Source organism: Oryza brachyantha, chromosome 9 (genome assembly GCF_000231095.2).
Source record: "Oryza brachyantha chromosome 9, ObraRS2, whole genome shotgun sequence".
In the NCBI taxonomy this organism is placed as follows: domain Eukaryota; kingdom Viridiplantae; phylum Streptophyta; class Magnoliopsida; order Poales; family Poaceae; genus Oryza; species Oryza brachyantha.
The window spans coordinates 11,921,399-11,935,346 of record NC_023171.2 but is presented as its reverse complement, the minus strand read 5'-3'; the positions used below and the strand labels follow the sequence as shown (position 1 = coordinate 11,935,346).

General features: G+C 42.6%; 3 protein-coding genes across 3 annotated transcripts; 1 reads left to right on the top strand and 2 right to left on the bottom strand.

The window, feature by feature from the left end:
* Window positions 1-448: 448 nt before the first annotated feature.
* LOC102706679 lies at window positions 449-1,018 on the bottom strand. Its single transcript, XM_006660693.2, has one exon. It carries the CDS (start codon window positions 1,016-1,018, stop codon window positions 605-607), a length of 414 nt encoding a protein of 137 aa, XP_006660756.1. The 3' UTR covers window positions 449-604.
* A 1,144-nt stretch (window positions 1,019-2,162) lies between these two features.
* Window positions 2,163-3,081, bottom strand: LOC102706403. Its single transcript, XM_006660692.3, has one exon. The coding sequence runs from the start codon at window positions 2,859-2,861 to the stop codon at window positions 2,448-2,450; it is 414 nt and encodes a 137-aa protein (XP_006660755.1). The 5' UTR covers window positions 2,862-3,081; the 3' UTR covers window positions 2,163-2,447.
* Window positions 3,082-8,667: 5,586 nt separating this feature from the next.
* On the top strand, window positions 8,668-10,617 carry LOC102706124 (fasciclin-like arabinogalactan protein 7). The gene is made up of 2 exons (XM_015841047.2): window positions 8,668-8,904; window positions 9,558-10,617. The coding sequence occupies exon 2, from the start codon at window positions 9,577-9,579 to the stop codon at window positions 10,375-10,377; it is 801 nt and encodes a 266-aa protein (XP_015696533.2). The 5' UTR covers window positions 8,668-8,904; window positions 9,558-9,576; the 3' UTR covers window positions 10,378-10,617.
* The last annotated feature ends 3,331 nt before the right edge of the window (window positions 10,618-13,948 follow it).

The following is a 13,948-nucleotide window of genomic DNA, read 5'->3' as shown; positions in this document are numbered from 1 at the left end:
CATATTTAAAAAAGATATTACATCTATTTTATGCTATATGATATTTTATTTTATTTTTCCAATATGAAATATGTTATAATATTACAAATTCAAAACATCCTATATAGGAAACAGAGGAATCAGCTTGACAAAGAGGATTGCATAGGCTGCGTTCTACTTAAATTATGGATGGGATTTTTGGGGGAGGGGGGGGGGGCACTTTTCCGAGCTCTTAAAAGTGTGTTTCATGTTAAAAAAATTCAATATAAAAGTTCCTCATCTAATATTTGTAGTTTTTACTTTATAGTCATTAATTTAGTCTTTATACTCCCAAATAGTTATAAAAAAAATGTATACCGACCAGCCCTTTAGTTCTCGGCTTCTCAGCATGGCAATCAAAATACGCGGTAGACAGTAGACAGACACGAGCTGATCAACTATACTTTTCATCAAAACTGGTTTGTGATTTGTGAATTACATTCTGAGTCTGCCATACGTGCAGATACCATTGTACTATCACTTAAAGGAGCAAGTAACAATGAAAACTACATCTGAACAAAGGCCAACAATGATCAAATTAAGAACACAAGAATAGAAATAATCTGCTCGCCGGTTCAGGTAACATTTAAGCAGCTTTGGCCAGCTCCCTGTCGACGGCCACTTTCAGAAAGCTGCCTTCCTCGACGACCATCTGCACCGGCAGGAACCCGAGCCCGTTGGCGACGGCGAGCAACACCTCCTTCATCTCTGCTCGGAACTCCTCCAGGTCGACGGCGCCGCTGCCGTCGCGGTCGAACTGCGCGAACAGGCCGCGGTACAGCTCCACGAGCTCGTCGGCGCTCATGGCGGCCTCGTCGACGCCGAAGTGCTTGTCGAGAACCCTGAGGCTCATCAGCTCGTCGGCCATCTCCGCGTAGGAGAGCAGGCCGTCGCGGTCGGCGTCGAGCGCGGCGAACCGGCCGTCGACGGAGGAGTTGAAGGCGCCCTCATCCTCCACGAAGCTCCGGACCGTCTTGCCGTCGAGGATCTCTACACTCATCTTGACTCTATGGACTATGGAATGCCTTGTGACTTGTGAGCTAGCCGTTCTAGCTACCAGAGGAGGTTTTCAGTTGGTTCTGGTCTGACGAGAGCGTGAAGCTGGTAAACGCAATTTATACATACTGGTTGAGCAAAAAGCACGGTACGTAGCAGCTGGTTTTGCCGGCGGCGTTGGTGTGAGACCACCAGTCAGTCCACCCGTCCACTACAATAGAACGCGCGTAGTAATGCCATGGGCGAAAAGGCGAGTGCAGCGGTGCCAACAGACACCGATCGAGCCGGCGCCTGGGCCAGTGGTTTGCGAACGTTGCTGGGCTGATGGCTGGCAAGATACGCGCAACATGGGCCTATTTGACGAGGAAATGTGCGGAGCCGCGGGGCGTCGGCAGCCCGCAGCCACGCGCGTCCCATATCACATGCATCTCGTCTTCGTGTTGCGCAACCGAAACCGTGGGTTTTCGACGTGTGGCTGTGTCGTGGGTGGTGGCCACTGGCCAGCACGGAATGGGGGTAGCCAATAGGCAATGGAGGCTCTCAGCCAATGAATGGGCAAGGCAGGCTCTCCCCTGGACACCGCGTACCTGGTCGGACCAACTACAACGGTTTAGCCGTACCACCATGAGTGCGTCTACTAGCTGCGTCGGCAGAACCTATATTTTGTAACACAAAGACATGTGTTACAAGAACACTCTATATAACACTTTACTCTGTGCTGTGTTACAAGGTGCATTGTAACGAATACTCGATGATGAGTTATAATTGTGTTAGCTCTAGTAACATATCTCTACTGTGATTCAGTTAAGTTTAAACAAGTTAATATAATGAAACATATTTTAACATACCATGAAACATTCTTTATATTAGCGGTGAAACCATGTCCGGGTTTTCATCACTATGTTGAAAATATTTTTTTCTCAATCAAAATATAATCATATGAATTTTTTTATAAAGATTTTATTGTAACCATTACAATGATGTAATTAAATTATAGATCAAATAAATGATATAGGAGAAAATAATATTTAAAGTTTGATGATAAAGTTCTTATTAGACAGAAGTTTTTTCTTTCCAGCTACACGCTTTTTCTCAGTGCGTTCCACCGCTTCTTTACAATCTGCATTTTTCATAACTGACAAGGAAACTTACTGAAATCAGGTATTTGCCTTTCCTTTGACATCGATAAGATCAGGATTTTATTAATTGTTGACACTAAATAATTCAAATCAAACAAAAATTAATCATCATCCGGGTTACATAGCTGAATTGTCATTCAGCAACAGGACGCAAATCGGGCATGGTGCGTACTGATAACTCTCGTACAAATGCTGAATAATTAGTACAAACAAAAATCTCTCGATCGATACGCCTGCACTCCGTAGCCAGAATCCCTTCCGGACACAGTGCAGTGCAGCTCGCGCCATGGCCGACTAGGCAGCTTTGGCGAGCTCCCTCTCGACGGCCCTCTTGAGGAAGCTGCCCTCCTCGACGACCATCTGCACCGGCAGGAAGCCGAGCCCGCTGGCGACGGCGAGCATCACCTCCTTCATCTCCGCCCGGAACTCCTCCCGGTCGACGGCGCCGTCGCCGTCGCGGTCGAACCGGGCGAACAGGCCGCGGTACAGCTCCACGAGCTCGTCGGCGCCCATGGCGGCCTTGTCGACGCCAAAGTGGGTCTCCAGCACGCGGAGCGACATCAGCTCCCCAGCCATGTCGGCGTAGGACAGCCGGCCGTCGCGGTCGGCGTCCAGCGCCGCGAACCGGTCGTCCACCGTGGAGTTGAAGGCGCCCTCGTCCTCCACGAAGCTCTCCACCGTCCTCCCGTCCAGGATCTCCACGCTCATCTTCACCGACCCAATGAATTCTTGGGCTATAGCTTCGAATTCTTGTGTTCTTCTTGGGTTTGGTCTGATCAACTGCGACGCGGCGTTGGCGCGCTATTTATACTGAGGATTTTATCGTGTTCCCGCCGCGTCAGCCAGAGAGTAATATTCTGTGGGGATGTGCTAAAGTTGTCGAGTTGTGCTTTGCCATGTGAAGAAATCTAATACGCGCTTGAAATGTAAGCGAAGTTTTTGTTCGCCACGAGGGAGAGATACGCTGCTGCTGTGTCCGTGTGTTAATAAAGCAGAGAAGCCCATGGATTCGGGCCGGTTCGGGTTCGGCTGGTCGCCGCCGATGGCACGGACGGTGACTGAGATGTCACTGAGGATACGCGGCGAATCTGCGCGATCCTTTGTGTGGTTAAACTAGAGCCGCGTATTTGTCTACCAGATCTTTCCCAGTATTTTATTTGACTTTTACGTGTTTACTTTCCAAGCTACCGACGGATGTATTTTTCTTTAAAAAATTATATATGAAAGTTTACTACTACCTCCGTTTTATATTGTCAATTTTTTTAGGTTTATTTAAATTCATTGATTGATAAATGTATATATTTTATATATGTGTCTAGATTTATTAGTATCTATATGAATCTAGACAATGTCAGAAAGACTTACATTACGAAATGGAGGGAGTAAATTATATTTATAAAATAGATTTTTAATTTTATAGTAGTTTATTATATCGCTTATATCATTAAAATTTTATTATTTCCTGTCATTTTCTAACATAAATCCAACTGATTTTTTTTTAATCTTGTGCCACCTAAAGCTTCTTCCATGGTTTTCTAAATAATTAGATTCTCATAGAGAATTCAAGACTATATACCTGTAAGTTTTAAAACTAAATTAGAAACTAGATTCTTCTAAGCTAACTTCTCGTCAACAGCTTTATATAGAATATCTAGCTCTCTAAACAGTCCTAAAAGTGAGAAGAGTCAAAAATAATAATAATAGCAGAGGCCGGAGCCGTACGTCATGCTGGAGAGGCAGAAGAACCGCAGAACTTTTCCTCGATTATTATTATTATTGGAAAACCGTATAGTCAAAAGCACGTACGCTAAGCTTATGTTAGCACGCGAATGCAACGTCATGTGACCATATAGTAATAAATTTTTAGGCCTCTCAATTATAGATGTTGCATACTTGCAGCTGAAACCAAGTAATTAGTAAATCTCAGGTTTGGCGACTTCACTTTTTCAGGAAAGGTGGCCGGGCCGGCAACCGATTCAGCAGCAGCAAGTTGGCCGAGACGGAGGATACCATGGAACGAATAAGCAGCATGTCATGTGCCAGCCCACTTTACCATACCAAATGAATGGTCCTCAGACTAGTGCCAATCTCTGGTTGGTCTTGCCGACAGACACCACTTCGATCCGCCACTGGTTTCGTTTCTGTCTCGATTTCAAGAAGCTTCTTCTGTGATGCTACTCACATTCACATACTGCTGCTATTAAAAAAAAAAAGTTGTAGCCACGTACATCCTCCTCCGTCTCTAAATGTTTGACGCCGTTGATTTTTTTATATACGTTTGATCATTCGTCTTATTTAAATAATTTTGTCAAATATATAAAGCTATATATACATAAAAATATATTTAACAATACACGATATGATATAAAAATAATTAATAATTAAGTAAATTTTTGAATAAGATGAATAGTGAAACATGTATAAAAAATCAACGGCGTTAAATATTTAGGGATAGAGGGAGTACTTGGTACTCCTCTGATACTATTCCTGGGGCTGAGACGGCGCCCAACGCAATGAACAGGGTTCCTTTTTTTGGACCGATTTCTTTGTTTTACAGGTGGTCCTGAAAGAACGTTCTTCGGTTCAAGAAAAAAATGAATCTTACAAAATCAGCAAAATTTTGATTTTTGTAACGTACTTCTTCTGTTTTAAAATATAATAGGCCTTTGTTACTAGGAAAATCAACTCTTGATTATTTTAATAATATGTGTTTAGTGTCATAAATATAGTATCATTATATGCATATTTAAAAATATCTGTTCTATAATGTTAATTCTTAGTTATTGAGAATTCAAATCAATGGTCGAATTAAAATGTTGGGGTACGTGTAAAAGTCTAATATGCCTTAAAATATTTTATAACGGATGGAGATTTTCTTCTTCTTCTTCTTCCTTTTTTTCTGTTTTGAAATTTCGGTCGCCGAGATGGCTTTGCATTCCGAAACAAACACTGAACCCTTTCCCACAGAAAACAGAGCAATTTCTAAAGGCCTAAAGAGAAATAGTCTGCAAAAACCAATCTCCAACACGGCCTAGTCTATCACATAAAAAGTTTAAGCCCATAAAAACAGAGCAGCTTGTAAAGGCGTAAAGAGAATCAGGCTGCAAAAGCCCATATCCAACACGGCCTAGTTTGACCCAAAAAAAAAAAGGCTTCCCTGATGCTCTGAACTATGGTGAGCAAGAGACCTCCATTGGCATGGCAATATGGCATGGCATGCCTTGCAAGAGAAATAAAATTGCTTCTGATTTGCCTTTATTTTCCTTTGCGTGGATGGATGCATTGGTTGGGTTGAAGATGGCGGCAGATGTGGATGTTTGTCCAGCAAAGCGTGTGCTTCATGACAGCCATTTCCCCCCTCCCTACGTCAATCCTCTCCTTTTCTCGTGTTCATTTCGGTGGTTATCGTGTCATTAGTCCACAATTATTGCACTCCATGGACGTCTCCTGCCATACTGAAGACATCGTCATCTGCATGCAGTGATGCAGGGAATGGCACAAAAATGATATAATCTATTTTTCTGACCATATATAATATGAAACAAGAGCAATTTTACAGTACTTGAGAATTGGTACCTCTTGGTACCTAAGAATTAGGAGGTACTAAATTTTGCGCTAAAATTTTAGTAGCTCATAGTACCTACTCAAAAACTGTAAAATTAGTCATGAAACAAACGTATCAAATGTGGTACTCTTCTTTGGTGCGATGGGAATAATGTTTCAGGTGGACAAACAGTCAAACATCCCTGCTACAAAAATGCTTAGGCAATTATTAATAGTTTAGGAGATGTAGTTGTATGGTGATTTGTCTCCTCCTAATGGCCGTAATGTAAACTGAATATGATGTTAAACATTTTGAGATTAGTCAAAAGAGAAAGAAGGTCACATGTGAAGCTTTCAAGGACTGCATCACACTATGATTTTAGGGGGTAGGTTAACTAGAAGTGATCCATAAGGTCAGCAACCACTTAAAAACAACTGTTCTATTAAAGATCATTAGAAAAGTCATAGTAAGTGAAAGGAGAAGGTGACTTTATGCTATTTAGTAGTAGTACTAGGCATTGATTGTTTAATGTTGAAAGGATTTATGCGCTGCTTATTACTGCAGTTCTAGAAGAAACAAGAGCTCTGTTCCTGGCAGATTGACTTTAAATGGAAGAAAGAGTGATATTTTAACCAATATTCACGTTTCTCGGAATGGAGAAAAAATAAGTTGAAAAAAATGGGTGTTGGATCTTGGATGCAACTCATTGAATCAGTCTAGTTAATTTTGCCCTCCTGGACGTTCTATTTCCACAATGGCATGTACTAATTAAGAAATCTCAATGTAGCTGGATATGCACAGAGGCCTTGTTTGACAAATAGATTATGGATGCAGGATTGGGAAATATAAATAGGGGGGTGATTAGGATTAAATGAGATCTAAAGAATGTATGGCTAGGATTGAATTATACCCTTTCATGGGATATCTTTTATCAAACCCATTTGCCAAACAAACCAAGAAGATATTGTCTATATGTAATGAAGATATTTTGTAGACAAATTTTTATTTTGTTACACACACATTCTGACCTACTAGTAATTTTTAACTGAGTCACCGATATACTCCCTCCGTCTCAAAATAAACCATTTTTTTACTTTTTATCTATAATTTTTTAGTCTTCGTCTTATTCAAATTTTTTTTGCGATTGATATTTTTGTTTTTATTAGATGATAAATCATAAATAGTACTTTACGTGTGACTAATTTTTTTTAATTTTCTAAAAAATTTTCAAATAAGATAGATGGTCAAACGTTAGACACGGAAACCGAAGAATTGATTTTTTAGACAGAGGGAGTATATATGAATATTCCAATGTGCTGTCAGATCCATCGATTCCGTAATCGATGGATTTTACTTGATTGGAAATGACGAAGCAGTACGAAATCTGATTTTTCTTTAAAATCTAATTGGCATTGACAGCTCAAGAAATGAGGTTTCCTTTCTCTGATGATTAACTAGTTGTTACCTACCGCTGGACAATTATTATTCTACGTTTGATGGAAGGGAAGATGCTTAATCCCACCAGATACAAGCTGCATCAGGCCATCACATGAGTCAAGTGGTCATCTCACCGACACTACAAAATCAGCTCAAATAGCACATTCGGTTATGATTTCACATTATCGAATCCAATTTATATATATACCTCTTTTCAGTATATTTTATTAGCCTGGTGGTTTTTTTTTTTGGGAGGGGGGGGGGCTTGAGGATACTAAGATTTACTATTAAACTAGCTAGAAGAAACAAGTACACAAGTAATCAGGAAAAGAACTCTATGAAGGCAAAAGGCTAGCTGATAGCAGTTGTTTGAGACATTTTTCCATGCGAAAAAGTTCTAGTTTTGGTTCCTTTAAGGGGAAAATTGAGTTTGGTCTTAGTACTTTGAGTATCATGCAAGTTGGGGGAATCCTTGATAGAAATGGAGCATTGGTTGCAATGTCAAAATTTATAAACCACACATGCATGATGCCCTAGGCTGAATTGGATTCTTCCATGAAATATCCTTGATAGTTAACTTCTAATACTATACTCAGTGTCTTCTGTAGTTTGTAGTACTTGGTCTAAGCTCCATCTGAGATGGTGATTCCCTTTCAATGCAGATGGTACTTCAAGTTGGAATTTCTGTGCTCTAAGGGCACACCCTTAGTTATGAGTACCATGCAATCTTCTGTGTCCTGCATGTCCTTGTACTTGCTAAAATATGCTAAAATATTTTGTTTTAGTCTAATGGATCTAGGTGACAGACAGTGAATTAAAAAAAAACTTTACATTAGTCATACATCTTACAGTTTTGAACAAGAACAAATAAGAACTCCCGAAGCATGCAACTTGGTTTAGAGAAGTCAGATTTGCAGGAAATACAACAGTTCACAATTACAAATTGGAGTTTACCAGAAAACTAGTATCTTGGCCAAACAGTACACAATCCAGGAAAAAGTATTATGGAGTGTGAAAAATACTCATTTACGCCAACTGATCATTCACATATTTCATACACAAAGAAAAGGCACGACATTACAAACATCAAATGTAATATGGAAAATGTGAGATAATTAGAGCAGGTACAATAGCAGACTATAAGCCAGCTGCATATGAGCTCCAAAACAAAATGTATGTATGACATGTGAAACCATGCATTGATGTTTTGTAGATAACTGTTATATAAATTAACTATTAGATTGACTATAGATGAATTGGAGCTAGTAGTTGACTATACTATTGAACTTGTTCTTAGTACTCCGTACTAGCTAGTGCCATATTACTGTAAAATGCATCAAACAACTGAATGGAAACTGCCGTGTACACTTTTGTATCGGTAATCCGCACACGATATGCAAGAAAAAGGTACATAAGCTTAAAATTAAGTCTACAAGCACATAATAATGGCACTACTAACACTAACAAGCAGTGCAATTTACTCAAGAACAGGAGAGAGAGCTAGGACAGAAAAGGGCAGCTAATACCTGGCCAGCTTTCATTATAGTTGAGGAGGTGCGGTGGTGGTGGTGGTGCCTACTGACCTGCAATGCCGCAACAGCCGCCACCCCCCATATGAATCTCATAATTTATTCTCTTCCTTTCCACACAAACACCAAACTTTCTATATAGCATCCCCTCCCCTCAAGCCTCAACACTCTTGCCGGCCAGTTGCCACCGTTTCTCTTCTTCTTCTTCTTCTTCCTCTTCTCCTTCCCCTGCTGTGCTCAGGTTTGTACCACCCCTGAATCCTCTCCTGCATTTGAAATGCAATGTCTTGATGCAATTTGGTGTTCTTTTAGCCTGTTGTAAATTCTATATTTCTCATCTCATTGTGGTTAATTGTCTTGGGGTTGTACTAGCTCTTGAATGTACGTACTTTTTATTTTATGCTTGTTTGTATCATTTGATCTTTTTAGTATGTAGTTCTTGAATGATCTTTAGAAGTTCAGATTTTTTTTTGTAGCACCTGATAATATGTCTTTTTCTTTAAGTCGAAGCGAAGATTGTTGCGTATGTTTGGCGTAGGATCTTGAGTGTTCAGCTTGGTAGTTGGCTCTTATCTTTTTGTCTTCGTGCCGAGATCTAAAAGACATCTTTTTTTTCTTTGCTGTTGAAGCAACCAGTTTATCATGTGTCAAGATTTGGTAGGTGACACTACCACACTTACTATAATGTGACCACCTAAACTAGATCTAGTGATCGTGATGTCAGTGAGATGTTCAGTTCAAAGACCAAAGTGAAATCGATGTCTATTCTGAAATCTCTATAGATAGATTAGATCTCAGTGGGGGAAAAAAATACATTTTGGTTTTTATGATCAAGAAACATCATCTTGCAATGATCTCTTGCACTGATCGCTGTACATTCATGGATGGTCTCAGGGGATCAGAGGAGAAGAGAATGGAGTTCAAAGCAGCCATCTTTGCGGCCGCCGTAGCAGCCGTCCTCCTATCGTCGTCGTCTCCGGCACTGGCTCAGAAGAAGAGTCCGCCGGCGCCGGCGCCAGTGTCACTTCCCCCGAGCCTGGCGCCCGCGCCGGCGCCGGCGCCGCACTACGTGGACCTCGCCGAGCTCCTCAGCGTGGCCGGCCCGTTCAGCACCTTCCTCAACTACCTGGAGAAGACGAACGTCATCGAGACGTTCCAGAGCCAGGCGAACAAGACCAAGGAGGGCGTCACCATCTTCGTCCCCAAGAACTCGGCGTTCGCCGCCATCAAGCAGTCCACCTTCTCCAACCTCACCGGCGACCAGCTCAAGACGCTGCTGCTGTACCACGCGTTCCCCGAGTTCTACTCCCTCGCCGAGTTCAAGAACCTCAGCGAGCTCAACCCGGTGAACACCTTCGCCGGCGCGCCCTACACGCTCAACCTCACCGACGACATGGGCAGCATCTACGTCCAGTCCATGTGGTCCAAGCCCAAGATCTCCAGCAGCGTGTACGCCACCAAGCCGGTGGCGGTGTACGCGCTCAACAAGGTGCTCCTGCCCATGCAGATCTTCAGCAAGGACCCGCCGCTCGCGCCGGCGCCCGCTCCGGCGCCGGTGTCCGGGGCGTCCGACCTTGCCCCCAGCCCGGCGTCCGGCAAAGCAGGCGCCGGGAGCGGCAAGGCGGACTCAACGAGCGCCGCGTACACCGTCGGCGCCGGCGTCGTCAATGGCTTGGTGCTCGCAGCCGCAGCGAGCTTGATGCTCCTGTGGTGATCAGAGAGAGAGCGAGAGAGAGAGTTCTTGGGAGTCAATTTGCAACAGCACATTGTTCATGCTTGATCCACACTTAATTTTATTTTGAATTGATTTAAAAGAGCCATTCTTTTGGACATAGTAGGCATGTTTTTTAGGATTGAATTGCAGTACTTTACATCATATTATGATCATAATTCATAATTACTCATCTGTTGATGGATGAATGAATATGAAAAAAAGGGGGGGTTTCTCTTACCATTCTACATCTCTTCTCACCATTACCATTTGTCTGATTATGACATTTCACTAATTCATTCCGAAAGCAACTACCCAATTCATTTTCTTGTCAAACAAAAAATAAACAAAGATGAACAATCCTTCCGTGTACGAAATGATTCATTTCAAATCATGGCCCATTTGATGCTCACCATCATCCATGTGAGTAAGATGTTCAGTCTACTACGACTGATGAGTTGTTCGATCTTGGCATAAACAAGAATCAGGAGATGAACCGTCATTAGCGAGTGGTTGCGCCCGCCATCGAGCTGAAAGATTCACGCGTAGGACTTCCAGGAGCACGTAGTTTGAGTTTGAAATTTGAAGGATTCTCGCTTGCCTTTGGCGTGTCCGTAGAAATTTGAGGTCTCCATGTGCAACGAGCATGGTATGCTCTTCTCCTCACATGCGGTTAGTTTATGCGCCCTCGGAGATTCTGTTCCAGTGAGAAATTAATGTCTCAGATCTTCGGTTTGGCGCGGGTTGTTTAGTTACTAACCCTACTTAGCTCTCCATTTGACTCTAAATATACTAGGGCGAGGTTTTGAACATGTGTTTGTTTCTCTACTGGGGTAGGCCTGCATCCCTGATGTGGATGGAGTTTTAAATTATTTTTTAAACATGTGTACTTTTCAAAATTTCAAACTAAAGTATCTCAGAACTTATTGAAATCTGAACAATTAACATTGTCACGCCAGTATAGCTTTGTCCATGTAAGTTTCACTGACATGGTGGAACAATACCATCACGCTAACTGCTCGTGATATTATGGTGTTATTTGACCGAGCATAATCAAAAGGTCTCAATTTGAAAATGAGTTTAGAGGGATCTTACTTCAAAAACTAAAATGAAAAAACTTCCAAAAAATAATAAAAGCTCCTACGGGTGCTATTAGCGAGTCGGTCAGTCTTTTTTAACGCACGTATATTCTCTCCTAAGAACGCACGCACGTAAATTCTATCTCTATAAACATCTTCGAAACCTGACCAGTGAGAACGACGTCTACCCCTAAAAGCATAAAACCGTTAGAAAATCCTAAAATATTCGCTTCAAACCAAGCGAGTCGGTCAGTAGTCACAGAGAAACGTGCACCGGAGCAGTGCGTACGTTCCTCGAAGTCAACTTTACTGTTTATTACTGCGGGCACACTCACTGGCAAGGCACACATTTTGATCCGAACGTCACGGGCTGAACCCATCGGTGGGCCGAAGCCGAGCGGCGTCGCCGCGCGGGTGCCGCCCGAATTGGTGGGCTTGACCCACTGGGCCGTCGTGCCGCGCGTGGGCTGACGGCTCGTCTCTCCGTCTTGTTTGGGTTGTTGCGGAAACTGCGCCTTCTCGGTCCAATACTGTGCGGCCCGTATAGTAGCAGGAAAATTATTCAGGTCCTCTCCAACCGAAATGCCACTGCTCCTTCCGTTACAAAATGTATAGTCGTTTCTATTATTTAAAATTTATTCTACAATAAACATGCGGTAGTATTTTTTGTAATATAAATTTTCTCGAAAAAACATATATGCATTGGACCATTTCATATGAGTTTCTTAGGATTTGAAAAGGCTCCAATCATTTGTTTCAAAGGGATAAATTTTGTTTAGAGAAGTTTGTTTTACCTGGTCTATATATCCAACCGGATATATGCAACCCTTTCTTTTTACATTTGGGAATTTAGCTTAAGTAGAAAACTTAGCTGCTCAAATACCCAATCTAAAATTCGCTCGTATGGAGACTTAAACTCACTGTAATCACCAGACTACATGTTATTTCACTTCAATGGAATAAACAGGGACAATATCATTGGACTTCCCCACGAAATTCGTTGATAAATCATTTGTTTCAAAGGGGAAGTGTTAGAGCAAGTATAATAGCAGACTACAAGCTGACTAAATGCTTATGTGGAGGAGAGAGAGGAGCAGTAAGCTGTAATCTTATAGTCAGCTTGGATACAAGAACCAAAAAATTATAGGAGAGAGACACGTGAATCCTGCATTAGGAGGGTTGGCTACGACTCTTATTTGGAGTAGCACGTAATATATGCGTGGAGGAATCTAAAAGGAAGTAAAGTACTCCGTATGACTTTATTAGTGACTACGAGAGTAACGAGAATCACCTCACGCACCACAATCAAATTAAACCCCCAAAAAGGTCGAACCAGCCGATGTCATGCAATGAATTTTTTTTTGAGAAATAACATTATTTTAATAAAAAAATCGTAAGATTAGAGGCTATCTGTGCAAAATCGCAATTTTAACACCCTGTCGAACTGCTGCTGTTTGAGAGGGGACCCTATCGAACACCCACTGTTCGAGAGGGGACTCTATCGAACACCCACCGTTCGACATGGCCCATCACCTAACATTGAGGGGGCCTGTCGAACTGCCAAAGGTTGACAGCCTCCTGTCAAACTGCCAAACGTTGATAAGAGGGCCTGTCGAACTGCCAATGGTTGACAGGTCCCCATGTCAAACTGCCAAACGTTGACAGGCCCTCCTACCACCTTCGTCGAACGATGTGGTGTTCGACACCTGTGGAGGGTCTGTCAAACTGTCCCTGTTCAATAGGGGGCCTATCGAACTATGGCAGTTCGACAGACCTCTAAAATTGTGATTTTTCATACATGACCTCTAATCTTGCGATTTCCAGTAAAATAATGTTATTTCTAAAAAAAATTCGTCATGCAATCGTACAAACTTCATATTAATTGATTTGGATTATAGTTCCAAGATGGCTTGACACATTTTTCACGTCAAGCCACGATAATCTTAATTATTTTATCATGTAACTGGATTAAAAATTAGCCTAAGAATAGTTCATTTTATCTCCTTATTAAAACTTACCCTAAGAGCAGCTCATTCCATCTCCTCATATCTATACGTGTAAAATTCTATCTCAACTGAATAGGCTACCGGTACTTTCTTTCTTTGAAAAACGGAATTCTGGTTGCTCTGTAAAAAAGGGGAAAGTTCTGGTTGCTCTCGCAGTTTCGCTCGTAGTCGACCCAGCGTCTTGACTGGCGACATCGAGATGGGCGCAGCGGCGATGAATGCCACCACCCCCCCTGGAAACGGAATAGAAGCGAGCGTCGCGCGCGGGCGGACGGACGGACGAACGAGACGAGGCATCGGAGCAAGAGCCGGGCCGATGTTGCGGGATTCGGTCCCGCGAACGTACGACCCGCCCCCGGCCTCCGGGCGGCGCGACCCCCTCGCACGCACGTGAGCACCCGCGACGCCGACGCGAGCGGCCTTGGAACCCTCGCCATCCCCGTCCCCGGCCGCGACCCTTCGACCGTCCGTGTCAGTGGCCGGCTAACG